At 57.0% G+C, this 26,460-nt stretch overlaps 3 protein-coding genes and 1 long non-coding RNA gene across 5 annotated transcripts; 2 read left to right on the top strand and 2 right to left on the bottom strand.

Annotated features, from left to right (window-relative positions):
• Window positions 1–13,106: 13,106 nt before the first annotated feature.
• On the top strand, window positions 13,107–15,272 carry GAL3ST4 (galactose-3-O-sulfotransferase 4). Its single transcript, XM_032236642.1, has 3 exons — window positions 13,107–13,231; window positions 13,573–13,903; window positions 14,421–15,272. The coding sequence occupies exons 1-3, from the start codon at window positions 13,107–13,109 to the stop codon at window positions 15,270–15,272; spliced, it is 1,308 nt and encodes a 435-aa protein (XP_032092533.1).
• A 1,957-nt stretch (window positions 15,273–17,229) lies between these two features.
• Window positions 17,230–18,784, bottom strand: LOC116522198. Its single transcript, XR_004256953.1, has 2 exons — window positions 18,176–18,784; window positions 17,230–18,066 (listed from the first exon to the last, which is right to left on the bottom strand). It is a non-coding gene; the product is annotated as an uncharacterized LOC116522198 (long non-coding RNA).
• Window positions 18,785–24,366, top strand: MAP11 (microtubule associated protein 11). The gene is made up of 11 exons (XM_032236965.1): window positions 18,785–19,262; window positions 19,342–19,437; window positions 19,518–19,647; window positions 19,753–19,839; window positions 19,952–20,072; window positions 20,864–21,011; window positions 21,116–21,198; window positions 23,073–23,236; window positions 23,456–23,613; window positions 23,792–23,985; window positions 24,126–24,366. The coding sequence occupies exons 1-11, from the start codon at window positions 18,861–18,863 to the stop codon at window positions 24,277–24,279; spliced, it is 1,737 nt and encodes a 578-aa protein (XP_032092856.1). The 5' UTR covers window positions 18,785–18,860; the 3' UTR covers window positions 24,280–24,366.
• A 302-nt stretch (window positions 24,367–24,668) lies between these two features.
• LAMTOR4 (late endosomal/lysosomal adaptor, MAPK and MTOR activator 4) lies at window positions 24,669–26,186 on the bottom strand. Of its 2 annotated transcripts, none has more exons than XM_032236966.1 (4): window positions 26,084–26,186; window positions 25,887–25,979; window positions 25,698–25,815; window positions 24,669–25,546 (listed from the first exon to the last, which is right to left on the bottom strand). In XM_032236966.1, the coding sequence occupies exons 1-4, from the start codon at window positions 26,084–26,086 to the stop codon at window positions 25,449–25,451; spliced, it is 312 nt and encodes a 103-aa protein (XP_032092857.1). In that variant the 5' UTR covers window positions 26,087–26,186; the 3' UTR covers window positions 24,669–25,448. The 2 variants fall into 2 exon arrangements, with proteins under 2 accessions (XP_032092857.1, XP_032092858.1); XM_032236967.1 differs by having other exon boundaries at window positions 25,887–25,971; window positions 26,085–26,169.
• Between the last annotated feature and the right edge of the window lie 274 nt (window positions 26,187–26,460).

The following is a 26,460-nucleotide window of genomic DNA, read 5'->3' as shown; positions in this document are numbered from 1 at the left end:
AAGAATTATTGGATGAGCAAGGGAAATTAAAATCTGACCAAGAGTTAAAAAGCCGAGGAATAGAGATAAGCTGGTGGCCATACCTGTAGCAATAGCAATAGCAGTTAGACTTATATACCGCTTCATAGGGCTTTCAGCCCTCTCTAAGCGGTTTACAGAGCAGCATATGGCCCCCAACAACAATCCGGGTCCTCATTTTACCCACCTCGGAAGGATGGAAGGCTGAGTCAACCCTGAGCCGGTGAGATTTGAACAGCCGAACTGCAGAACTGCAGTCAGCTGAATTAGCCTGCAGTGCTGCATTTAACCACTGCGCCACCTCAGCTCAGCTGTAAATTAGGACAAGATCCAAAAAAGATTTAGAACAATATGGCAGGAATTAGATAAAATACTACAGGGGACAGGGGGAAAATGATTACCAAAGCATATAATTATTTCTTAAGATTTAAAATGGAGGAAGAAACAGTGAAAGAGATGACAAGTAGGGGTAATTTTGGTTATAGTATTGAATTAGAATATTGGGGGAAAAATGGGAGAAAAATTACAAATTAACAATGTCAGCAGCCTACAAAGAAAACTTGTACAAAATGTTTTATCGTTGGCATTAACCCCCGGCGAGACTAGCCAAAATGATGCAGCTATAAACAAGGAACTTTCTATCATGCGTGGTGGACATGCCCAAAGCCAGGGACTATTGGCTCAAAGTAAAGAAATGGTTAGAAGAAATTACAGGAGAAAAAAATTGAACTGAAACTAGAGGTATTCCTATTGGGCATATTAAGGGGAAATATGTGTAAAAAAAATCAATACATAATATGCATATGTTAACCACAGCTACAATCGTTTTTGCTCAAAATTGGAAACAAAACAACACCCCCTCCAATCTAATGATAATAAAAAAAAGGTAGTAGAGTGTGCAGAGATGGATAGGTTAACCATGGAATTAAAGGATAGAGAAGAATCGGAGTATTATAAAATTTGGAATATTTGGTACAATTGGCTGGAAGATAGAAGTAAAGCTACTATATAAGGAATATGTTGTAAGATTTATATCAAAAGAAGAGAACACAATATATATTTGTAAATATTGTTATAACTTAAAGGAATATATTACACAGAAAAGCAATCTATATATTTAGAAACTATGTTAATATGAGTTATATTGATACGGGGAACACTGTAACAAGAGGAATTGTGTGTCTTTTTTAATGTTGAAATGTCTAATAAACATTATTTTAAAAAATAAATAAAGAGAAAAACTAATGACAACAGGTACATCAACCTGCGGCAGAACCGATTTTGAAGACGTTCAAGTGATAGATAACTTCTGCCAATTTACAACTGATTCTCCCCAGGGACCATCTGCTGTCAAGAAATACGCCACCAACTAGCGCTGTGTAGAGGAAGCTCTTGGGGGGGAAACATTCGGATGTCATGATGTGTATTAAAGATCAGAATCACACAGGCAATTATTTTTTCTGGGACACTCTGTAGAATTGAAAGTTGGACTTGAAGAAGCCAGTTAGAAAAAGGTATTGATGTGTTTCCACTTTGGTGTTGTTGGTGAAGACTCCGAAAAATGCCATGGATAGCAAAGAAAATAGCCAGGGTCAAAGTATTATTATTTCCCCCCCCCCTCATGTTATGCAAAGTCCTGGGCCTCCTGAACCTCCAATGCTGGGAAAGGTGGAAGAGAAGGGGAAGAACCAGGTAAAGGGACTTGATTAAGTCTTGGCTTTTGTCATCTCCTAAAGAACCACCTTGTCTTCTGCTGGCCTCCTTCACTCTGCTGCTGCCTTGGGTTTTTCCAAGCGCCAACCTCTTTTACATCACGTACACAAAATAGCTAAGCTTCAGCTTCCCGTCAGCTGCTTTTCTTCACCTGGCCCTGAATTATATGGCCTCCTTTCAGGTCGGGATCCACCATTATCTGCAGTCCCACTAAAGGCGTCAGGGTGTTTTCACCCAACCTTTTATTGTGGCTCAGCTCTTAGGGCTCAGCTGGGGAAACAGCGGCCTTCACGGCGCAGGTTGTAAGTTTGATGTTTCTGCACATCAGTCTTTTGTCCAGATGTGTCCTGATCGTTCTCCCTACTAGCAGGCAGTGCTTTGTTTTACAGTGATGGTCACCACCCCATGAATGTTTCAGCCGAAGAAGATAAAGATTAAATAAAGGAGGTGGGCGGTTTAATAGATAGAATAATAAAATAAAGTCCGTTACTGCTGTAGCTTCTTCTCTGCCTATTTGCAATGAACTGGCTTTGCCTTTTGACATCTCCGTTCACTCCTACTGAGCAGCCCAGACCAGGGTTTCCCTGCCTCACCCTCTCCTAATCTTCTTCTCCTCTTCCAGCAATCAAGGCACTTTCTTCACCGCATCTGAGTTAATTAGTTCTGCCGGTCCATCCTTTCCCATAATGCATTTTTCATGTAACTCAAATCAGGGGTGGGTTACGGCAGTCACTACTGCCAGTTCACTTGTGGATGTGCCCCATGTGCGCACGCATGCACAGAAGAATAAAAGTTGTTCTGCGCATGTGCAGAACCGAAAAACAAGATGGCTGCACCTACGGCCCGGAGAACCGGTTCAGGGGCGTAGCAGGCCTGGGTTGCTGCTTGTCCCAGGCCGCCAAACCATTACCAAACTGGCCGAACCAGTCCGAACCGGTAGGAACCCACCACTGACTCAAATAAATACAGATTATGCAGCTTTGATCCACTCCCTCTTCTCATTTTTGTTGTGTTTTATCTTCCTCTTCTTCTGGTCATCATAATTCAGTGGGCAAATCAGATGGCCTGGAACCCACTTTCTCAAGGTCGCCTTTTGATGACTGATCCTATATGCAACTCGTGTACCTGGCAGTTCCTGTGCCACATATTGCAGAGGTCCGGTTTGCAAGAGTTTGAGCCTTACTTTCCTGGCATGTAAGATAAACCTACAATCGTTTCTCTTCTGAAGAGATCAGCCTTTCTCCAGTGGATTGTCACTATGTGCACAAAGAACGCCCTGCCGTGTTTTGGTCTGGATGATTCTGAGATGCTCCAGTCAAGACGAAGCGCAAACCGTTTTTTTCACGAGTGCCATAACCCTCAGCCGCTCAATTCTTCTCGGTCCCACAGACTAGAATGACTTAGGGGGAAAAAACACTTGACGTAATTAATTTAATATGGGGTATAATTATAACACAATTTAATCAATTTGATTTAACAGATATTCTAATTAAAGTACACCCTGCGTTTTTTAAAAAATAATTTCATAGTCTGACAAATTAAGAATTGCTACTTTGAATCCATTTCTGCAGAGGCTTTGAGATCTGAGGTTGTATATTCTTGCCGTTAAGCAGGGTCAGCAGCTGAACGGGGAGGACTTGCAGTTTAATGAAAATTGGGATCAGATTGTACACTCACAAGGCAGAAAGCCTGCAGGAGAATGTCGGGGGGGGGGGGAGTTGGAGCCCCTACCCTCTGTGCTCCAGCAGACCACCTTTGGGGAAAGGGTGTTGCTCCTTCCCCAGACACAGCTTCTCTGCTGCATGGCCCTGCCCAGGGAGGGTGGGTGGGTGGGCTGCTAGCTTCCCCTTTGCCCAGAAGGTCAGCAGAGTGAAAGGGCCCAGAGGCTTCCTGGGTCTCTTCAGGGGAGACCAAGCGCTAGGAGGCGGCATCTCTGGAGCCCCCCCCTCTCCAGCTGCTCCAAAGGGCAGAGGCAACCGATCTCCCGACATGCAACCAGCAGAGATCCCAAATCTCAAAACTTGGGGCTGGGATTCAGGCAGACTCACGGCAATGCTTCTCTCCCCACCCCAGCAGTGGAGACTGAGCAGGCCACAAGTGACCAACTGTCCAGACCCTCCTGTTCCCCTCCCTGTGTTCTCTTTGCCACCACAGAGGCCTGAAGACCGCAACCCTTTTTGGTGGCGCTGGAAAATTCCTCTCCCTCTGCCTTCTAACCCTCTGTCGAATGGGACCAAAATATTGCAAAGGAGAAATGAACCTGCAGGTCACTGAGAGGGTCCGCTTGGGGCAGAGGGCCAGCTGCCTCTATTTCCCCATGGGAAAAAGGATCTGGTCAAAGCTTTGGCAGCTGAGACCAGCCCTGGTTTCCTTCGGTGCCCACGGACAACAGGGATTGCATGCCTGTGTGAGACATTACGCAGGCACCGTCTGCTCCTTGGAGTGCCATGCTGGGCAGCACCCTCAGCTTGCCCCTCAGCCCTGTACCCCACCCCCCCGACCCCTGCCACCCTTCAAATGAACTGATGGAGGGCTGTGCCACCAGGATGCCACTTCCTGGCAGATGCAGAGCAGAGACCCTCCCCTGGGTCTCCCTGCCAGATTCCTGGGCTACTGAACCCCACTGATGCTGCCAGAGAGGAGCAAAGCACAGGAGGGAAGGGGCCAGGCAGACTGCAGTACAGAGGCCTCAGCTGGTGGCGGGTTTTTCCTCAGTTCTTGCAGAGTTTGGATCAGCCCAGAGAACAGGCAGCCCTGCCTGAATGCAAGCAATGGGGGAGGGGGCTGGCCTTCCTGCAGCAGCAGAGCAAAGCCCCCTCCCCCAGCAGCAGTGGGTTGAAATGCTAGCTCAGACCTCTGTGGCTGCCACAGGCCCTAACCTGCCATCCCGCCAGCTCAACCTCAGCACATGCGTGTAGGGGAGGCAATGGAGGGGCCATCGCCACTGCTTTCATCCGAAGAAACCTAGATTCTCCAAAATGAGGCCTTCTGATGCCATAATCAACAGGCAGGAGCCTCCCGACTCCCCCTTCTGCAACTGCTCTGATAGCACTTTAAGAAACCCTTCATTAAAAACAGATTCAGACTAAATGCTTCTTATCTGGCTTAAAGGGCCATTCAGTCCACACTTTCTTCAGAATTTAATCCATCGGAAGCAAGAAGAAATATTGAAAGTGTTAATTAATGTAGCAACTGGACTGAGGCCCTGTGATCCACCGAGCGAGCGTCCCAGTGTGTTTAATTCAACGTTCTGCTCCTTGTTTCTTTCCATGGACACAGAGGGAGACAATGCAAACATCCCCTGTCGATGTCGACGAAGGACGCAGGAAGGAGCGATGGCTATTAGGATTTTACGGGTGAAGATGTTCAAGGAGCCAGGCAAGGGTCCATTTTTTTCCGAAGTTCATGAGCCTCGTTCCACAGAGGAAGAAGAGATCTGGACCATTTTCATCCACCTCCCCCTTTTTAAGGAAAATCTGTTGACAAAACAGTTGCAGCTCCAGAAGACCCTGGAGGAGGTGGGTTTTCTGGTCCTGTTCTCGGTTTTAGGTTGGGATATTGTGGCCAGATGTCTCTGACCTCTCTTGCGGATGACCTCTGGCAGGCTTGAGATGGGGGTGACTCATCCCTCCTGACCCTCTGATCTCTCAGTGGCCTTCGACCCCATCAGCTGTGGCATCCCTCAGGACCACCTGGGGACGGGAGGAGCTCCATTGGAGAGGGCTTCTCTCCGGCTGCTTTCAATCAGCGCTGGTGGGGGAGAAGAACTCCATCAGAAGCCCCCAGCCCCACCCCGGCTTTGCTACAGGGCTCGACTTTCTTGCCCCTCCTGCTAAACAGCTACCAACACGAAGCTGCTTGGTCAGGTCTTCTGTGGGTAGGGGAGGTGGTACCCTCTGTATGCAGATAATAGCTGGTTGTACAAGCAATGCCAGCCAGATCCTTTTCCAGAGCCTGGACAACAAGCTTCAGCTCAGCCCTGCCAAGACTCTGCCTTTGAAAGATCCCTCCCCCACCCCACCCCGCCCCCATTTCTTTACATTTTCCAAATTAAACTTAGCCTGATGTGCCACCTCTCCAATCAGGGATGGAAGGCATTCCTAGCGCCTGTTTGAAGGCCTGGGGGTGGAGGAGGAGGACCAGTTCCACCAGTTCCGGACAAAGTTGCTCGGTTTCGATCGGACCTGGACTCCACTCCTGCAGATCCAGCCGAGACACAGGGGGATATCTTGGCAGACCATCTCTGGGTTGAGTTTCAGGATGTTGCCTCCGGGGATGTGGACAAGGCTATGCGAGCTGTGAGTGCCTCCACCTGTATACTGGACCCGTGTCCCTCCTGGCTGGTTGCCAACAGCAGTGAGGTGACACGAGGCTGGATCCAGGCGGTTGTTACCGCCTCTCTTCGGGAGGGGTACTTCCCCACCGCGCTTAAGGCGGCGGTGGTGAAGCCCCTCCTGAAGAAACCGTCTTTGGATCCAGCAGTTCTTAATAACTACCGTCCAGTCTCCAACCTCCCCTTTGTGGGGAAGGTTGTTGAGAAGGTGGTGGCCTTCCAGCTTCAGCGTACCTTGGAGGAAGCTAACTATCTTGACCCCTTCCAGTCCGGCTTCAGGCCCGGTTACAGCACAGAAACCGCTTTGGTCGCATTGACCGATGATCTCTGGAGAGCCAGAGATGGAGGCCATGCGTCCATCCTGGTTCTCCTTGACCTCTCGGCGGCTTTCGATACCATCGACCATGGTATCCTTCTGCGACGACTGCGGGAGGTGGGGGTGGGCGGCACTGTTTTGCAGTGGTTCTCCTGCTACCTCTCGGACAGGTCGCAGTCGGTGTTGGTGGGGGGGCAGAGATCGTCCCCGAGGCCCCTAACTTATGGAGTGCCGCAGGGCTCGGTCTTATCCCCCCTACTATTCAACATATACATGAAACTGCTGGGCGAGATCATTCGGAGGCACGGGATAAAATACCATCAATACGCGGACGATACACAGTTGTATCTGTCCGCCCCGTGCCAACTCAATGAAGCGGTGGACGTGATGAACCGGGGCCTTGAGGCTGTTAAAGACTGGATGAGAGCTAACAAACTGGTACTCAACCCAGAAAAGACCGAGTGGCTGTTGTGTTTTCCTCCCAACAATTTGGCTAATGTTCCATCAATCAGGCTGGGGGGGGCAAAATTTATACCCCTCAGACAGGGTCCGCAACTTGGGAGTCCTCCTGGACCCACAGCTGAATTTTGACCATCACTTGTCAGCTGTGACCAGGGGGGCATTTGCCCAGGTTCACCTGGTGCGCCAGTTGCGGCCCTACCTGAACCGGGAGGCCCTCACAACGGTCACTCGAGCCCTTGTGCTCTCTAGGCTGGAATACTGCAATGTGCTCTACATGGGGCTGCCCTTGAAGAGCATCCGGCGACTTCAGCTAGTCCAGAATGCAGCCGCGCGAGTGATAGTGGGCGCACCGCGGTTCGCCCACATAACACTGATCCTCCGTGAGCTGCGCTGGCTACCTGTTGATCGTCGGGTGCACTTCAAGGTCTTACTCACCACCTATAAAGCGCTCCATGGTAGTGGGTCTGGCTATTTGAGAGACCGCCGTCTGCCAATTACCTCCCTGCGTCCCATCAGGTCGCACAGGGTAGGCCTCCTCCGAATTCCATCCGCCAGTCAGTGCCGACTGGCGACTACGCGGAGGAGAGCCTTCTCAGTTGCAGCTCCGACGCTATGGAACAATCTCCCCGTGGAGATCCGCACCCTCACCACCGTCCAGGCCTTCCGCACGGCCCTCAAGATCTGGCTATCCCGTCAGGCCTGGGGATAGGACTTTACTCTCTCCCTGCCCGAATGCCAAGTGAATGTTGTGCTTTTATTGTTAATTATTTTTACTCACATTTTCTTTTACGTCTTGTCTTGCACTCCCCTCCCTCATTATTGTAAGCCGCCCTGAGTCCCCTCAGGGAAAAGGGCGGCCTATAAGTGTTTAATAAAACCATTAAAAAAAAAAAAAACCAGTTCACCTTCTGCACCAGTTCTGCTTCTCCCAGGAGCAGGAAGCCTGGCTCCCAATGACTCAGGCCTTGGTCCCCTCCCACGTGGATTGCTGTCATGTGTCCCACAGAGCTGCCTTGAGGGACAGTCAGGACGCAGCCACGTGGGCAGAGTTTTTCATTTTGCCCACATGACACATGACTGCCCTGGAAGCGATGCTGCGTCCCAGTAACCCTGGGAGTAAATCAAAGTGCTGGTTCTCCTGTGATGAAAGTCTGTGGAGATGCTCAGCCTACAGACTTTTAGCTACACAATTTGGGATGAAGACCCTTCAAATGGTGTGGAGTAGGAAGGGATTTCCAGAGGCAAAAATTGCAGACTACAGGAACCATTTGCCCTACCCAGGTGACCCCAAGGACACAGATACATCTCCAAGTGCTTCAAAGACCCTGAAAAAGGATGCCGTTATCTGCAAGGAAGATAAATCCTTCCATTCCCCACTATCCTGTCAGAGCCGAAGAAGCTTCTTGGATGAGAAGTGAAATGTCTTCAAAAGAAAAAAACAAGAAAGTCCAGTTGCCTCCTGAAAAAGCACCTTTGGGTGTCTTATCAAGCCCTAGGCGGCATTGGGGGAGGGGGGGGAAGCTACTTTCCCATCATCTTGACTCTGAGAGCTAGCAGGAAGGAGAGGCTCCGCTCCGTCAAGCAATGTCCCCGTGTTGGCTCTGGACTCGTGGCTTCCTTGTGGCAGCATCTTCCTGGGGGAAAAGCGTGTGGAGCTGCAGACGGGGCTGATGCCGTTAGCCTTTCACCAGGAACTCCCCCCCCACCCCCCAGCCAACAAGGGACCCGACTGAGGTCAGGGCTACTTTTACTGTAGAGTAAAAGTATTTACTGCACATCTGAATTGTTGTCCACACACACCCAGTTTATCTTCACATGAACTCAGAGAGGGGTCTCGCACGTTATTTGCTTTGCCCAGGCTCAAGCCCTGCTTAGCTGGCCATCGACTTGGCAGCAGCCCCTCTCTGCCTCCCTCAGGGCAAGGCCTCCGCTGAGTGAGCTCTGGTTGGCCCTTGGGTTTACTGTTCTAAACATGACCGCCATGGGTTATGTGTTGCCATAGGCAGAGTCCCTCTTACGAAACGGGTAGTCAAATAAATCAAATTAATCGCCAAGAAATAAGATCCTCCTCAAATGTCTCCAGCCCAAAACTGGCTATGGTTTTGGGGAACCTCCCAATTCTGGAGATATTCCACCTTTGACCCTGGTGGATTAACATTTCCCATTCAAGAGTGATGTGGGGTGTGGGAGTCTGCTGAAAGGGCGGGGGCACGCAAAGGTTCCCCTGCCCCACCAATTCCACCTTCTCCTTAGATTGGGAGGCCCTCCAGACAGTCCCTCACAGTGGTCACTTTACAACTCTACTACCACAGCACGGTCTCCATGGGGTGGCCCTTCAGCAGTGTTCAGAAGCATCCAGTGGTCCAGAACACAGTGGCCCTGGTATTGACTGGCATCCGTTGGCATGCAATAGCAATAGCAGTTAGACTTATATACCGCTTCATAGGGCTTTCAGCCCTCTCTAAGCGGTTTACAGAGAGTCAGCATATATCGCCCCCAACAACAATCCGGGTCCTCATTTTACCCACCTCGGAAGGATGGAAGGCTGAGTCAACCTTTGAGCCGGTGAGATTTGAACAGCCGAACTGCAGAACTAGCAGTCAGCTGAAGTAGCCTGCAGTACTGCACTCTAACCGCTGCACCGCCTCGGCTCTGTACCACCCGTTTCATGAGCTGCACTGATTGCCAATTTGCTTCCAGGTGCAATTCCAGATGCTGTTTATGACCTATAGAGCCCTGCATGGTGTAGTAGGGCTTGGTTACTTGAGGGATTGCCTGTCTCCAGCACGGTTGGCCCATCTGCTTCAACCTAACCGGGTTGGCACACTCCGTTTCCTATTTCTTAGGGTCTTGAAGTACACCTTTTGCATCTCCAATCAGAATAGAGGTGGAAGGAACCTCGGAGGTCTTCTAGTCTGACCCCCTGCTCAAACAGGAGACCCTATACAATTCGAGACAAGTGGGATGTCCAATCTCTTCTTAAAATCCTCCACTGATGAAGGTCTTGGCACCCGCATTTTGGTATGTAGTTCCCCCAAATGTTCCCACAGATTACACCCTCACAGCTCTTCTCTGAGACCCTGAGCTGGGTGGCACGAAGCCCATTGTTGAGCGCAGGATAGTTTGCTCTGTTGCCCAGACTTCTCATTTTGTTTATGGTTTTATCTTAATTTTTGAATGTACATTTGTCATTTTGCTTTTATGTTGCGAGCCACAGGCAGGGTCTGAGTCAAATAAGGCGGAAGGACGAAGGCCCTCAAGGAGGCCTGGAAGTGCCTCCAGCAAAGGGCAGCCAAGAGGCGGCTGCTCCCCACACCAGGCCTTCCAGCTGCCAGGCAGCAAAATCCTCCAAGAGGTGGGATGGGTCTGAGGGACGGGGGGGGGCAAGGCTTGGCACAGAAGGATGGGAGAGACTGCCCAACAGCCCTTCCCTTCAACCCAAGAAAGAGCCCCCCGTGCCAATGGGTCTTTCAAGTTTTGGAGGGGTCTGGTGAATGGATCCCTGGCAAAGCCTATCTTTAGGCTTCCTGTCTCTAGTCCTGATTCCGATTCTGATGCTCCTCTGTGGGTTTTATAGGCATAGATATTTATTCTGAAAAATCCATTTGCCCAAATCTACATTTCAGAGTGGTGCAGATGGTGGGGATTTAGGTGCCTGCTCATAGTAAATAAAGGAATATGGTAGGGCCAGCTCAGCTCCACCCCTGCAGGGTTTTGGCCCTAGGACACCAAGTTTGCACTCCCAGCCCCCTCCGACCGTCTTGGAGGAGGGGGCACCAGCCCTGCCGGCTGCTACGCTCTCACCTGCCTAAATGCCACCCGCATGTACCACCTCACCCTGCCCAATGAAGCCTTAGGCTGGCGTTCAACAGCTCTCAAAGGTTTTCCAGCTCTGACCAGAGAAGCTGGACGTGGTCACAGGCGCACCAATGGTGCCAGTCCTGGGAGGCAGAGCCTGCCCCTGCCCCTACCTCCATGTCAGCCCCTCCAGGGCCCCGGAGCCCTCCTCTCTCCCGCTGCTTGCTGTTTGAATCCAAAGAAAATGCCAGAGGATAATGTAAGCCACAGCTGTGGGGGCATAGCTGTCATTGCTGGGAGGGAAATTCTGGGGCACCAACTACCCAATGTCAACCGACACTCCCTCTGGATCCCTCCACTGCTCCCCCTCTAAGGTGGCTTCCCTGAACCATCTCCCAGGTCAGCTATTCCCACCAGGCACTTTCCCTAGTGAGTTGCTGGATTGTACCTATGGGTCCAGTTTACTTAAGGAATGGGAAGAGCCAGAGAGCCAGGCTTTCTTCGGGAGCCCAGCTTCAGCAGGGGCGGAAAAGGAGATGGGACCATTCCCCGGAGCTAAAGAAATCAGTCGGGCTGGCCCTCGACCCACACCGGCCGTTTGCAGACTCCCCAGTCGGCCTTGAAAGAGGCGAGGCGGGGATCAGCAGGGGTTCCTCGCCTGAAGCCAAAGGCCGCCTTTCTTCCGCCCCACGGAGGGCTCAGACGGGGCAGCGGGTAAGGGCAGGGGACGGAGCAGGACCCAGCTTCGGGGAAAGGCGGCTGAGCGGGGGGGGGGGGGGGGAATCGCGGAGGCGTCTGAAGCGACTGGCGCGGTTCGAGTCCAAGAGGCGAGGCGAGGCGGGCGGATGGAGAGACGGAGGGATGGATGCGGTTAGCGGCGAGGTTCGCCTTCGCCCGTCCTCCCGCCTGTCCTTTAGGCCGGGGGGAGGGGGGTGTTAAGGAGCGGGGGACAAAGAGAAGCAGGTTGGGCGGGGCCAAAGGGATTGGGGGGCGGGAGGCCCACGGAATGCCGCGGGGCGGGCAGAAAGCGCGAGTGGCCAGAAAAGTTTGCGAGAGAGAAGGGGCGGAGGTAGAAGGCCAGTAGAAAGGAGGAGAAGAGGGGGGCGAGGAGACCCAGCGGCGGAAGCGCCCCTCCCTGCCCCCCGCTCCGGATTACCATCGTGTGTCGGCGCTGATTCCAGCCGTCCCCTCGCTCTGCCCCCAATGGGCGAACCGGGCAGCCGCGGGAAGGGCAGGGATCGGCCTTAGACCTCCGGCTCTTTCTCGGCGAGGCGGACGGGGAAAAGTTTGGAGGCGCCGAAGGATCCGCGGGCGGAGGGGCCGAGGCGGACACCCCCCACCTTCCGAGAGGCTTGAGGTCGGCCGTGCGCTGGGGAGCTCCGGAGACCTCGACCCAGGTGTGCGGAAATGGGTTGGCGGAGGCTCCTCCCGAGAGGCGCTCTGCACGTGCTCTGGAGGCGCTGGGTTGGCTACGGGTTCAGAGCTCCGGCTTTCCAGCGAGTCCCACGCGGGGCTGACTTGGAGAGCTGGTGGGTGCAGGCCTCCAGCTGGTGGGTGCGCAGTCGGCCTCATCCCTGCTGGGCTCTGGCACCGAACAGGCAGCGGGTAGTCCGATGAATGGCAAGGGGGGGGGGGAAGGGCGCGATGGGGGGGGGGGGCGTTCCTATGGAGAAAAGAGCTTGCCTCCGCCCCGAGGCGAGTCGGGCAGCAGGAGGCTCTTTAGGGGCGGAAGGGGTTCATAGAGGGCTCCCCCGCCCCCGGTATGGTGGGCTTCCAAGCGCGGGCCCCTTTTACTTGCCCAAGCTGCAGCGGTGTGAGAAGTCTGCAGAACTGTAAGCCTGCCCAGTGAGACCAGCCCAAGGACAGGAGCCTCGGCCCTCTGTTCCACCCGTCTTTGCCCTGGCCATGAATAACGGAGGAGGGCGGGGGGATGAATATAGAGGGCCTGGGGGCTGCAAGGGAGCCTACCATCCAGTCAGCAGTTTGGCTTGGCTTCAGAGGGGGGGGGAGAGGGGGGGAGGACTCCTCCAAGGACCTCTTAGAGATCCTGCCCCCCCCCCCCCCGAATCTGGGAGTGACTGGAGGGGAATCTTTCCTCAGGTCACCTTGTGGTCACCTGGAGATCCAGACCTCGGCTGCCTTGGCTTGAGCTGTGCGGGGGAGGAGGAAGTTCCAGCCAGGGGATCAGCAGGTCAGGCCAGGCCAGGCAGATCTGAACTGGTTGGTTGCTTTCTCTCGGCGGCGTCTGACTTCTGCTCAGGTGACCCCCTGCAAGACGGGGACAGGTCCAGAAGGCAGCCGTGGAACCTCCTCCTGCCTTGCAGGTGAGCCAGGTGCAAACCCTCGGGAGGGAAGAGGGTCCCTGCAAGGCCTCGGTAGGGCTGCCCCTGAAGGTCCAGGGATGGGCTCTGCCAAGGACAGGGTCTCTCCCACCACTAACTCTCTGCCCCCCCCCCAGGGTGAAAGATGAGGAGCCTCCCCAGGTGGCAGCGGTGCTGCTGCTGCCGGCTGCCTTTGCTCTGGGTCGCGCTGGCCGTCTGCACGACGATCGGCTTCACCGTTCAGCTCCTGGGCATCTCCCTTCCGAAGAGGTAACGCCTGCTCCCTCCCTCCGTTTCAGCCGGGCAGAGGCTGGGCGCACAGAGCTTGCTAGGGAGCGGAGGTGGCCGGGCAGCAGGAGAGCCTCAGTGGGAGGGTCAACCCGGGTCCTCGCAGGGTGAAACCTAGCTGAGTGGGAGAGCAGTGGGGAAGCCCAAGGCAGGGAGAGAAAGGGAGAAGGTGTCGGCAGCCCCCTCCCCTCGGCTGTGGCCTAGAGAGAGCGAGAGGGAGGGAGGGAGAGAGAGAGGGAGAGAGAGAGAGGCTTGTCTTCTGCTTCCAAGGGGAGCCGGTGCCTTTGTCGGTGGGCTCATCCTTTTCCAAACTCTCCCAGCAGGGTCTCCTCGGCTCCGCTGCTGCCTCCCCTGCCTGCTCTGGTCCCCTCAGCGGAACCTGCGGGGGTGGGGGAGGAAGAGCCCACCAGCCCCCTCCCCTCCTGCCAGCCGCGGCGACACCTGGTCTTCCTAAAGACCCACAAGACCGCCAGCAGCACCCTGGTCAACATCCTGCACCGCTTTGGGGACACCAGATCGCTGCGCTTCGCCCTGCCGGCTGGCTACCAGTTCAACTACCCCAAGCTTTTCCAGGCCCGGCGTGTAAAAGGGTGGCACCCCGAGGGGCCCCCATTCGACATCCTTTGCCACCACATGCGCTTCAACTTGCTTGAGGTGTGTGGGAGGAGTCAAAAGCAGTCAGGCAGGATTTGGGGGGGGGAGATGGGAAGGGGGGCTGGGAGTGGGAGGAGGGGCGCACGCAGAAGGCTCTTCCTTCCTCCAAGGGGCTTTTCCCAGCTGTTGCCATAGCCGGAAGGGAGCCCCACTTCTGGCTGGGGTTGTAAGGCCTCATGTCTCTCAAGAGGCTGCCAGCTGAGGCTCCTCCAGAGTGGGATTTGGCAGGGAAGAGGTGGGGCAGGTAAGAAGGGCTGCCTAGGGTGCCAGGAGAGGGGGCGGCCTGTGGGAAGAGGCCTGTGCACATAGTTTTTGCTAAATAGCAAATAGCACTTGGGCTTCGCAGTGCTTCGCAGCCCCCTCTAAACGGTTTTACAGTCAGCCTCTGGCCCCCAACCATCTTTGTTAGCGGATGGCCCCCAACTTTCACCCAGGAGGAGGCAGGCAGGAGCTCATCTTTTCCATGGGTATCCCCTGTGGTTGGCATCAACACTAACCTCCCCATCTTCCCCTCCAGGTCCAGAAGGTGATGCCCACGGACAGTTTCTACTTCTCCATAGTGCGGGACCCGGCTTCCTTGGCTGAATCGGCTTTCTCCTATTACCGGGGTGTGGTCCCCGCCTTCCGCCGGGCTCGCTCACTGCCGGAGTTCCTGGCTTCCCCACAGAACTTCTACCGGCCCGGGGAGCGTGGCAGCCACTATGCCCGCAACCTGCTCTGGTTTGACTTTGGCCTTGATCCACCAGCAAGCCCCGTCTTAGCCACCATCCACGCTGCTCTGCTGGGCCTGGATCGTATTTTCCACCTGGTGCTGCTAACGGAATACATGGATGAGTCGCTGGTGCTGCTGCGTGACGCCCTCTGCTGGGGCTTTGAGGATGTGGTGGCTTTCCAGCACAACCTGCGCAATCCAGAGGCTGTTCACCCGCTGGGCCGCGGCGATGCAGCTCAGCTCCGTGCCTGGAATCACCTGGACTGGCATCTCTACACTCATTTCAACCGCACTTTCTGGGCACGCGTGAAACACTTTGGCACCGCCCGCATGGCTGGGGAAGTGGCCGTTCTCCGAAAGCAGCGGGCAGAATTTATGCGGCGCTGTTTGCAGGGGGGGGGACCGCTGGAGCCAGGCCACATTGCTGACGAGCACATCCGCCCCTTCCAGTTTGGGCAGGTGCCAATCCTTGGTTATGCCCTACAGCCCAGCCTGGCATCTGGCCTACAGGTCGTGTGTCAGCAGATGGTTACTCCCGAACTGCAGTACAAGGACCTCCTCGATGCCAAGCAGTTTCCCCACCCCCACAAGAGTGGCAATCTCAGAGGGGGAGGGGGAGGCACCCACAATAGCTCTTGGCAGAACCCGTCTGATTAAAATGCCTCCCCCCTCCCCCCCCCGTGGTGCTCTCCCAGACACCCACCCACCCCCCCCGTCCACGCAGGACACAATGGGCAGAGGGGCCCCAGGAGAGCTGCAGGGACAGGCGATGCCAGAGAAATGAAGAGGTTCCCATATTTGGAGAGGCAAAAGGCTGTCGGTTCTCTTTAAACAGCTCAGGATTGTTTAACACTGAGAGACAGACAGGGCAACGCACCCTCCCTGGCACCAGGCACACCCAGCAGCTTCATGTGGGGAGCTTCCAAAATTGGATTTCTTATGACTGGGCCAGGAAGAGCATGACAACTCCCCCCCCCCCCCATCCTCTGGCCCGTGCTCAGTATTTTCCAGCCTCCCAAAGCCTGGCAGACCAGCACTCTTGTGTGGAAGGGGCTGGGCTCTCTCACGCCAGCCTTTGGCCCACCATGTGCTCCTGCTGGCTGGCTGCTTCTCTCCCATGCCACTGTCTCGCCCCAGAGGCCGTGGGGCTTGTACCTGGAAGGTGAGGGGAGCTGGAGCCGCCGCGGGGCTTGCTGGCTCTTCTCTGCATGTCCGTCTCTCCTTGGGGGAAGGAGGCTGCACCGGAGACTTCTCAGGCAGAGAGGCTCTGGGGGCCATGCGGACGGCTTGAGGACCTGGGCAGCAGGGCCATATTTGGGGTCCCTGATCCCAGGGTTGGACCTGGGGCGAAAACCCGAGGACCTGTGGAGCCGTTGCTGGCAAACGCTGGGAGGGAATGAAGCTGCACTGAAGTTTCACTGCACTGGAAGCCAGGAAGATAACACGACCAACCCAGGATAGGAAACAATCACTGCTTCAAGAATGAATCGTTCAGAGTTATGTGACCCAACCAGAAGGGCTGAAATTATGGAGAGCTTCGCATATAGAATAATGAAATAAAAGGCTTCCGGAGAAAGGCCGTTCCCAGAGCTTCTTTAGCTGTGCCTGAACCCAGCTCTACTTCAGCCAGGCCGGCAGACCTTCCAGGCAGCCTGAAGGACGACCGGAGCCAGAGACCGAGGAGTGGGGTGACTTGGTTAGGGCCTTCATCCTGCTGGGGCGTCAGGGTTGGTTAGGGGTGCAGGGATTAGCCAGGCTTTGGCCTATCCACCCCAGGGCCGTTTCTCTTTCTAGCCTGAAAAAAGGAGCCTGGAGAAAGAGAGTGTCCGGCCTCTTCCTGCTGCCTCCTCCTGGGAGGCCCCTGTGGCCCAGCTGCCCCTTGCGCAAGCTCCGTAGTCCGGCTGCCACTCAGTGAAAGTAAAAACTGGATTTTGCTGCCCCTTAAGAGCGAGGTTGAACTATGCAAAAGGGCGGGGTGGAGAAATCGCTGTCATCCCACAGAACCCTGGGAAGGAAGCCGTGGGTGTTCCCGGCAGAATCTGGCTGCTGCTGTGAAACCATAGAAGCTGCTGCCTCCAGGCTCCCACCCATCATCCACAACAGCTGCAGGACTACAACATGACATGCTAAACGCTCTGACCGCCATTGAACCAGGCATGGCTGACTCTTGGGGAGAAGAGTGCGCCCAACTCTCCACCAGCTGAAGAAACCACTGAAGGGCAGTGCCACCTCGGTCTTCCTGCTGGACAGGGAGGCAGGTCCGAGGCTGGAACTTGGACCATCTCCAGGTCACACTGAGAGATCAGGAACCTCAGGCTCATCATCACCTCTGCTGCTCTGCAGTAGTTCAGATTTGCACCTGTCTTCTTTATTGGACCCAATAGCCAGGTGAACCCAAAAGCTAGGAGGGCACCTCTGGTTCAATCCATCAATCACACCGTGGAATTCTGAAATTACAGCAGCTCTTTCCGGCATTTTGGGCAGTGATGCTGTTTAGATCTTTTTTCCCATTGAACAATTACTGTGCTCCTTTTCAAAAAGGAGAACATCAGAATAAAGAATTAAAACATATGAATTGATTGCTGTAGTCTGAGCCTGACTTGTTTTGTCTTCTTGGGGTAACTTTTCTCCTTAGAAACCAAGATTCTGCTCTGGGGGAGGGGGGGCATCTGTGCTTTAGAGAAATGCCAATGGTCAGAGAAGTCACCCATGGCTGACCCCTGGCCTTCCTCTTGCCCAGCTGCATGGCTGGGTGGGGCTTTCTCACTGCCAGCCCTCCACCCACCTTTCCCCCAGAAAGGCAATGCATGAAGCAGCTCCTCCTTTTATCTACACGCCGATCTCTCACAACTGGAACCGTTTGCTCTGAATCTGGGCACAGTGATGATGGCCATAACAATAGAAAAGAAAAATTCAACTTTCAGGTGGCACTTCCTGGCCCTAGTAGGGTGTGTGTGTGTGTGTCTGTGAGAGAGAGAGTGTGTGTGTGTGTGTGTGTGAGAGAGAGAGAGAGAGAGAGATGCCTGTCTCCTGAGGCCATTAACTTCAAAAGCCCATCGCCCCCCCCCCCAAGAGCTGCTGAAAAGCTGTCCTGAAGAGGGAGGGGGCAGGTCTGGGAGGGGCGAGATATCATAAAATAAAATGGCTTAAATATATCTGAAAAGTTGTTACCAGGCAAGCCAGCGGGCAGCCTTCCTTGCCCCCTCCAAAACGGGCAGCATCTTCGAGAGTCCTTGAGAAAGTCAAAACCTCCAAGTCAGCCCCCCTGTTGCAAGGGGTCCCAAGGGGACAGCCCCGCAAAGAGATTCCGGCGAGTCGCTTCCGGAGTTCCCGACGGCAGTTTTGGGCGCTTGGCAAGTAGCCCACATTTGCGGCCGTTTGCAACATCCCGCCGTCCGAACATCGCCATCTTTGCCCATTTTGACCCGGTCCCAGTGTTTGCTTGCAGCTCCTGGCAAAAAAGAAACAAAAAAAACCCCTTTGGGTCTCATGGATTTTTGCTTAACACTTTAAAAAGGTTTGCAATACCCGCCTGGTCAGGGGACGAAGCGCTTCCTGACCCCCACTGTAATTCCAGGAGGAGGAGGAACCGGGCCAGGAAGCTGCGCTGGGCCGGATTTATTCAGAAAGCTTGACAATTACAGGCGGCGTCCCAAGCCTTTCAGTCCGCCGGATTCAATCCGAGTGGATTATTTCGTACGTGTAAACTACATTTATTCAGCCAAAACCTGGAAGAAGAGAGCAGCCGCGGACTGTAGTCAGACGCTGGGCCCAGGAAAGGAAGCCGCCGGCGCCTCCGCTCCTCCCTCCCAGCTGCCCGTCGCCAACGCCGAAGGGCGAAGGAAGCTCTCCCAAGCGCTCCGCCCTGGCAGGAGCCGGTCTGGAGTCGCTGCGGGAGCCGCCAAGCGCCCAAGGCTCCCGCCGCGCAGCTGGCCAGGAAAGGGCGGGCAGCAGGGAGACGCCGAGGGCTGCCTCGCCCCGCCCCGCCCGCCGCGCTGCGCCCGCCTCTCTCCGCCTCCGCGCCCGCCTCTTTGACCGCCTTGCTCTCCCGGAGAGCCCGGGCCGAATCCGGCTCCCGCGCGCCTCGCCTGGCCCCCCTCCTCCTCTCCTCCAGCAGCCGCCCGGCGGAGCCCGACCAGGGGGACCCCAGCCGCCCATGCCGTGCCGCCCCCGCCGCCTGCGCAGCTGCCGCCGCCTCTCGCCGCCCGGCCCGGCCCTCGCCCGCCGCCCGGCCCGCCCGCCGGCATGGAGTCCCAGTGCGACTACTTCATGTATTTCCCGGCGGTGCCCTTCCCGGCCCGCGAGGTGCTCCTGGGGGAGCCGGGCCGATACCGGGCCTTGCCTCGCAGGAACCACCTCTACCTGGGCGAGACGGTCCGCTTCCTGCTGGTGCTGCGATGCCGCTCGGGGGTCGGCGGCGCTCCCCGGCCGCCCTGGGGGGAACTGGCCGGCTCGCTCTCGGCCCTGGCCAGCGTCAGCCCGGCTGGCGGCGGCGGCGGCGCTGGAGACGAGGCCCTCCTGGGGGAGGCGGCGGCGGAGGAGGGCGCGGCCGGAGCCGGAGAGGCGGCCGCCGATGGCAGCGTCTTCCGGGAGTGCCGGGCGCTCCTGACCCACGGCCACGGCGCCCCGGGAACGACGGCACAGGCCGTAAGAGCGGGAGCGGGGCGGCGGCGACGGTGCCGGCGGCGCCCCGGGGACCCTCCTGACCCTCGGCTCCCTCCCGCAGGTGACCCCCGAGGAGCCCATCGTCTCCATCGACGAAGTCATCTTTCCGCTGACCATCTCTCTGGACAGGCTGCCGCCCAGCACCCTCAAGGCCAAAGTAAGCCCGCCCCCTCTGCCCTGCTCCGGCCAGCGCCCTCCGGGCGGCCTTGCCCAGGACTGATGCCGGTTCCTCCGCAGATAGTGGCCACCGTCTGGAGGCGCGACCAGGAGAGAGGCGAGGTCCGGGAACGCGGCTACCTCAGCATCCTGCAGGATCGGGCCCCTTCCCAGATCTTCCGAGAAGAGCAGGGCGCCTTCAAGGCGCAAGGTGAGCGGCAGGCGGAGGGGGGGGTGGCCTTCACCCTCCCTCCCTCCCTCCCTCCCACCGGGGCTGGGCAGAGCTGATGCCTCCCTCTCTGCTCTTGCTTTGCAGTGAGCACCATGCTGACTGTGCTGCCTCCCCCGGAGCTGAAGTGCCAGCAACTCAACGTGTCTGGGAAGCACTTGACGGTTCTCAAAGGTGAGTTGTTAGGTGGGGAGGGGAGGGTCTCCCATGGCAGGTGCCCCCCCACCCGGGTCCCCCTCTTCTCCAGGCAAGGCCCATATTCCCCATTCCCCTCCCCCCTCCCCAGTTCTGAATGCTGCCTCCCAGGACGAGCTCTCAGTGTGGGACGTGCGGATCCTGCCCAACCTGAATGCCAGTTACCTTCCCATGATGCCCGACGGCTCCGTCTTGCTAGTGGATGATATCTGGTAAGAGGGCCAGTCTGTCTGTCTGTCTGTCTGAGGGAGCATTTAAGGGACATTCCCCACTCTTCAAACCGGGCTGTTTACCTTTGAGCAGCCCAAATCCAACCCTTCTCTGAGCTGCACTTCCAGGGCTGGTATTTGGGCGAGCCCACAGCAGGGCCTTAGCTACAGCCAGTCTGCCTAGTGGTTAAATCCCCAGGCAAGGAGCCAGGAGGCAGCTCTGGAGCTACCTGAGGCATGAAAAGCAGCTGAGAGGCTTTGGACGGGTCCCCTCCTCTTAGCCCAGCCCCCCTCACAGGGTTGTTGTTTTGTTGTGGGGAAAATCGGAGGAGGAGGAGGAAGGTGTGCTGGATATGTTGGCTACCTTGTTCTTAAGGCAGAATAAATAAATGCACTTTTTGCTCTCTGGGGAGGGGGAGGGTGGAAGGTTGTGCCTGACTCTTGGAGCCCTTCAGAGTCTCATTCCTGGAGGGCCCACTTGGGCTGCCGCCAAGAGGCAGGAGGAGAAGCTGCCTCAGGGAAGGCCGAGGCCAGGCGTCAAGGGGTGCCACCTGCATGCCCGTGAGCTCAAAAGGGAGCTTCTTGCATGGCAGAACCTGGCGTCTTGATTCTGCTTCTTGCATGGCAGAAACCTCTTTTCCCAGCCCGGCTGTGGGCAGAAGCAGGACTCCGTTGCCCTGAGACCAAGAATTGATGGGTGTGCCAGGGAGGCAGGGGTCTGCAGGCACATGTATGGGAGGAGGGGGCAGGGTTGCCGTTTTTTCTCACGCTGCTTCTGTTCCGCCTCCCCACAGCCACCAATCTGGCGAAGTCTCCATGGCCTCCTTTTGCCAGGTGCCCTCCACCACTTCTGCCTGGCCCTGCTCCCTCCGCGCACTGGAGGAGCAAAATTTCCTTTTCCAACTGCAGGCGCCAGAGCAGCCCCCCGACAGCATCAAAGAGGTGAGGTCCCCCCCGCCCCCAGGCCCTCTTTGCCTGGGCACCTGCAGTGCAGAGTGGGGGAGGGACACAGGGGGCAGCCGCTCATTCTCCCCTTGCACTTTCAGGGCCTGGAGGTCCCCCTCATTGCGGTGCTGCAGTGGTCGACCCCCAAACTCCCGTTCACAAGCAGCATCTACACGCACTACAGGTGAGTAGCTCCCTTTCCTGCGGTCCGGAAGGGACACGGCCAGCCTCAGGGCGCCTGGGAGGGGAGCCTGGCTGGCACAGGAGATGAGGGAGGCGCCCCAAATTTTGTTTGCTTTCACAGCTGCCTGGCCACACTGCTTACTCCTTCTGCAGCCATCTAAGCACCCCCAACCTTCTTCCTTTCTGTTGTTCTGCCTGGCCCTGTACACCCAATACTGTACCCTGCCAGAGGATTCCCCCCCCCCCCCCCGGAGTGGCTGATCTTACGTTCAGAAACACTCAACTGCACCTTTTGCCACGTTTTTGACCAATTTTGCAGCAATGCCATTTCTTTTCCCATGTTACGAATACCCCCAGGAACTGTTATGCCACTTAGGAACCCCTTGAACCCCTGGAACGGAAGAGGCCTTGTGCTCCGCTGCTTGTGGCAGGTCTCTGTTGACCACCACCGGACCCCCACTCTGGGATCATCTGCCCCTGAGCCAGCTTCCCATCAGCCACTGAACCACCCAGCGGTGAAGCCCTGGCCTGCACAACCTATTTAGGGGTTCATTATGCAGATGAAATGTTTTGCTGACATCCAGGTGGGCTGTGTGTCCACAGCACCACCTTCCTCCCAAAGGTCTCACCTGGAGGCGGCCCTGGGTGGACTGAGGCTCCACGAACACCACTGCAGAGCCCTTGCCTGGCAAGCGGCCCTTTCTGGTGGAAGAGCCAGCAGGAAAACTGGGCTGGGTGCTGCTGGGCTCAAGGCTGAGCTTTCGGTGTCGTGCAGCTGTCTGCATGAGCGTAAACGAAGGGCTGGAAGACGCCAACCTTGCTCTCAAAGAGTTTATATATATCAGTAGTGGTATTCTGCTGGTTCTTACCAGTAGCAATTGCCCACCCACCCACACGCAACGCGCGACCTTCTGCACATGCCACAGAAGGCAGCGCGTGCGAGTGAGCGCACTCACGTTTGCGAACCAGTAGCGAAAGTAAGTGAATCCCACCACTGATACGTACCATACATCCGTGTACACAGGTGTGTATATATATATATATATATATATATATATATATAGTATCATATCCGAGCTTCTACCTCAGTAGGTAGCCCTGATTCTATAGGGGGACTTCAAATTCTGCCATTTTCCTTGGAAGCCCCACCTTTGTTTTGGAGTCAGTCTTTATTCTTCCGATGATTTGCAGGTACAAATGATGGCACCGTCTGGCCTTCTCGCTCTCTGTGTCTAGTACAGGGGTGTCCAAACTTGGGAACTGTAAGACTTCTGGACTTCTAACTCCCAGAATTCCCCAGACTGTATTATCTGGCAGCCAGATTCCTTCTCCAGGAAGTTTTCTTGCATAAAGCATCTCGTAATTAATTTATTTATTGCTTTTTGAATATCATTTTGTCATCTTGAGAATTCTCCACCCCCCCAAAAAAAACCTGGATTATTTCCATCCGTTATCTCCTTGCATTCTGTTCTCCATCCCCCACCTTGTAATTCCAGGCTATTGAGCCCCAGGACTAAGTCATCCCCAGGGTGAAGGACCTTCCTGGAGAAGATTCAAAGCTTAGTTTAGAAGTATATAGGGCCACTTAATCAGTGCATTCCTGTACGTAGAAATTGTCCTCTTCTGGGGGGGAGGAGGTATGATGTTTAGAGGTGGAGGGTTGACCCTGATGGTGCCCAGCGCCACAGAGAGTTAGTCTTCTCCGTCCTATCTTGGCAGCCAAAGCTCCGAGCGTGGTTTGGCACCCATCTCACAAGCTGGAGGACAGTGCCCCTCTCACCCACCCCTGATACAAAGAAAGGGGGCACCTAAGCTGAGGACTCCAGGGCTTTAGCACAGAGGGACTGCCAAGAGTTCTCTCGCTTTCCCTCCTAGGCTGCCCAGCATCCGCCTTGCCCGTCCCAGGTTTGTGATGACTGCAGAATGCGAGTCGCCAGTTGCCTTGCATCGGCGCTTCGTAGTTACGTACACACTCATCAACAACTTGCAGGACTTTCTGGCAGTGCGCCTGGTGTGGACGCCAGAAAGTGCTGCCGCAGGTGAGCGGAGGGTAGAGGAGGCCTCCTGGGAGGACGGGACGGCCGGCTCCTCTTCAGGCAGAGGGGAAGGGCAGCAGCTGGGAGGGCAGGCCGGGAGCTGCACAGGCCTCTACCCCCCCCCCCATCTCCACTGGTTGGGTTTTGGGAGCATGCTGGGTCTTCGGACCCCCCTTAACCGCTCTTGCTCGGCTCTCCCCCCCCCCCCCCCCGATCCTTTAGGGAAGAAGCAGAATATCTGCGACGAATGTCGTGCCACACCAGACCCTCAAGACTCTATTGTGTGCCACACCCCTCTCAATAACCTGGGATTCTCCCGCAAGGGCAGCGCCCGCACCTTCTGCGTCACGTTTCAGGCTCTGCGTGCTGGCTTGTTTGAGGTAAATGTCCCCACATGCTGGACAAGTTGGCTCAACAAACCAGGATCCCCCTGCCAATTGCGGATGACCTATCCGGGTTACATCCAATCCCAACATTGCATAGCAGAAGAATCGCAGACCAACCAAGACGACTATCCTCTCTTTCCCCGCCCTCCCCCCCCCCCCCCCCCCGCCGCAGTTGTCCCAACACATGAAGCTGAAGCTCCAGTTCACAGCCAGCGTGTCCAACCCCCCTCCGGAGGCCCGGCCGGTCTCCCGCAAGAGCAGCCCTGGGAGCCCAGCAGTGCGGGAGCTGGTGGGGCGTCATCAGGCCAGCCTCGGGCGCTCCCAGAGCTTCTCCCACCAGCAGCCGGCACGGGGACACCTCCTGAGGTGGGTGCTGTGGAGGAAGCTAATCGGGAGGGGAGGAAGTGGCTGGAGAAACCCAGACTCTGCAGACATCAGCTGGGAGGGAAAGGGATGGGCTGTCAGGGAAAACCCTGCTAATCGCTCTCCTCCCTCCCTCCCAATAGGTCAGGAAGCGTCATGGAGCGACGGGCCATAACTCCCCCTGTAGGCTCCCCGGTGGGCCGCCCTCTTTATTTACCCCCCGACAAGGCTGCTCTTTCCCTTGACAAAATTGCCAAACGAGAGTGCAAGGTGCTGGTGTTAGCGCCTGTCACATGACAGAGGAGGGGTCCCCAGAAAGGCCTTCAGCCTCCCCTCAGAACCAATGCGCACAGTATGCGCCAGTCTCGCATCTGCTCCAGACACCTGAACTCCAGAGATTGACGCCTCCCCCCCCCCCCCCCCCCGGTCCACCTGACCCGGCATCTCTTCAAACAGGAGTCCTCAGCCGCAGCCCTGGCTGGGAGCATTTCCTGGCTGTGCCACAGTTCCCCCTTCCAGGGACTGCTGGCCCACCCACTCCCCTCATCTTCCTCCAGCTGAGCAGCCAGCAGTGGTTTTCACTCTGTAGGGGGGGGGGGGACCCCTGCCTGAAAGCCAAAAGAGGAAGGAGCAGCTACATCGCCCCCTTCCCCCCCCCCCCAAGCAAGGAACTACTCCAGCCCCTCTGGCAGAAGGTACTTTTAATAGCCGGACAGTCCGCAAATCGATTTTCCCTTTTCGCCCTGGATTAGGCCCCCAGGATGTGACCTGAAAGGCTCTCAGAATCTCAGTCTCCGCTGCATTCCTAGACCAGAGAGGGCCGGACTCCGGCCCTTCCCTACCTCCGCATCCTCCCAGGCCAAGGCCACTCTCCATTGCACTTTATTTAATTTTTGTTATTTATATTTTTTATTCGTTCAGGAGCAACGCCAACTCTGTATGTATATGTGCTTACAAATAAACTGCCCTGGCTGGCCGGCAAGTAACATGCTTAATGGATCTCTTTGGTGTCGTCTGGCACCGTCCTCCTTTCTTCCTCTGCTTCCGATGACGAATTCACCCCCGGCCTGAAGACGGACTTAACAATCCCCCTGGGTCGCCTGGGTCCTCCTCCTCCTCCTCCGCTGGTTTCAGGCAGCCCAGAGCAGCTAGCGAGCATCCAGTGGGGAAACGGCTTTGCTCCCACTCGGAAGAGCAGATGGCAAGTAAAAAGCTTCTCCAGAGGGCGACTCCCCCCGAAAGCAGCATCTCACCCGGGAGAAGGGGAAATAAAGGCTCTGGCGGGGGATCCCTGGAGAATGGAGGGGGGGAAACCCCCCCCCCCGGGGAAGGAAAGGCGGCAGGCGGGGGAGGGGGGGGAAGGCCCCTCTCCTTCCTGCTCCGGTGGTGGGCGGGAGGGGCGGGGCCGAGGGGCCGAGGGGAGGCAGGGAGCGGGCGAAGCGGCAGACGGAGGGATTCCCCGCCGCTCAGACGACCACGGGCTCCGGGACGCTGTTCAGCCGCTTGACCACGAAGAGCTTCTGCCCGGAGACGGTCGCCAGCAGGGAGTGCTCCCCGAAGACCACTGCGGACGGGGAAGGGGGGAGGGGGAGGGAGGAGCGGCGCCGGTCAGCGGAGGCCACGACGCCTGCGCGCCCCCCCCCGCCCCTTCACTCCCCCCCCGCCCCCTCATCCCCCCCCGCCCCTTCACTCCCGCCCCCCCCGGGGAGGCTCACCGGAGACGCGGCGGAAGGGCAGCTCGGGGCCCCGGGGCAGCCGGAAGGCGCAGGCCGTGCTCACCAGCTCCGCCATGGCGCCCGCGGTGCGCTCGTCGTTCTCCAGGTCGCCCGCCGACTGCGGGGAGAGGGAGGTCAGCGCCCGCCGGACACCCCCGACCCTCCCGGCCCCGTTCGCCGCCTCCTCACCGCCAGGACGGCGCCGTCGCAGATGACCAGGTAGCCGGTCTGGTCCGGGATGCGCTCCAGGCCCTGCGTGAGGGCCGCCGCCGCCGCCGCCGCCTGCCGGGAAAGCAGCAGCGCTCGGTCAGCCCGGCCGCCCCCGCCGCCCCCCCCCCCCTCCTCCTCCTCCTCCTCCTCCGCCCCCCCCCCCCCCCGGAGCTCACCATGCCCGCCTGGAACCGCCAACAGCCGCAGGCGGAAAAGGAGCCGCGGCGCCGCCCACTGACCCCTGCGGAAACGGAAGGGGCGGGCCTCCGGAGAGTCTGCCTTCCGGTGAGGGAGCTCTGGGCGGAAGTGGCTTCAGCTCGGGATTCGCGCGAGATCGGGGGGCGGGGCGGGAGATGACTCCGCCTCTTCCCGCGACGCCGACGGGAGAGGGCGGGGCGCTCCCCCCCTCCCTCCCTCGGGGCTCCCTTTCGCCTTCCGCGCCTTCCCGGCCGCCGCCCGAGGGAGCCTGGGGGTGGGCGCTGCGGCTCCTGCTGGGCGGCCCCCTTTGCGCCCAGGGGCCCGTCACCGCCTCGGCCTGGTCTTTCGGGTGGCG

This window comes from Thamnophis elegans, chromosome Z, assembly GCF_009769535.1.
Source record: "Thamnophis elegans isolate rThaEle1 chromosome Z, rThaEle1.pri, whole genome shotgun sequence".
Taxonomy (NCBI): Eukaryota; Metazoa; Chordata; class Lepidosauria; order Squamata; family Colubridae; genus Thamnophis; species Thamnophis elegans.
This window is presented reverse-complemented; position numbering and strand designations above follow the sequence as displayed.

Excerpts from the sequence above, each read along its gene's own strand:
- GAL3ST4 (XM_032236642.1), top strand. The coding sequence starts at position 13,107 with ATGAGGAGCCTCCCCAGGTGGCAGCGGTGCTGCTGCTGCCGGCTGCCT. Across the intron at positions 13,232-13,572 it reads GGCATCTCCCTTCCGAAGAG|GGTCTCCTCGGCTCCGCTGC; the intron begins GTAACGCCTGCT and ends CTCTCCCAGCAG. Across the intron at positions 13,904-14,420 it reads TGCGCTTCAACTTGCTTGAG|GTCCAGAAGGTGATGCCCAC; the intron begins GTGTGTGGGAGG and ends CTTCCCCTCCAG.
- MAP11 (XM_032236965.1), top strand. The coding sequence starts at position 18,861 with ATGGAGTCCCAGTGCGACTACTTCATGTATTTCCCGGCGGTGCCCTTC. Across the intron at positions 19,840-19,951 it reads GCACTTGACGGTTCTCAAAG|TTCTGAATGCTGCCTCCCAG; the intron begins GTGAGTTGTTAG and ends CCCCCTCCCCAG. Across the intron at positions 21,012-21,115 it reads CCCCCGACAGCATCAAAGAG|GGCCTGGAGGTCCCCCTCAT; the intron begins GTGAGGTCCCCC and ends TTGCACTTTCAG.
- LAMTOR4 (XM_032236966.1), bottom strand. Across the intron at positions 25,816-25,886 it reads GCGACGGCGCCGTCCTGGCG|TCGGCGGGCGACCTGGAGAA; the intron begins GTGAGGAGGCGG and ends CTCTCCCCGCAG. Across the intron at positions 25,547-25,697 it reads GCCCTTCCGCCGCGTCTCCG|TGGTCTTCGGGGAGCACTCC; the intron begins GTGAGCCTCCCC and ends CCCCGTCCGCAG.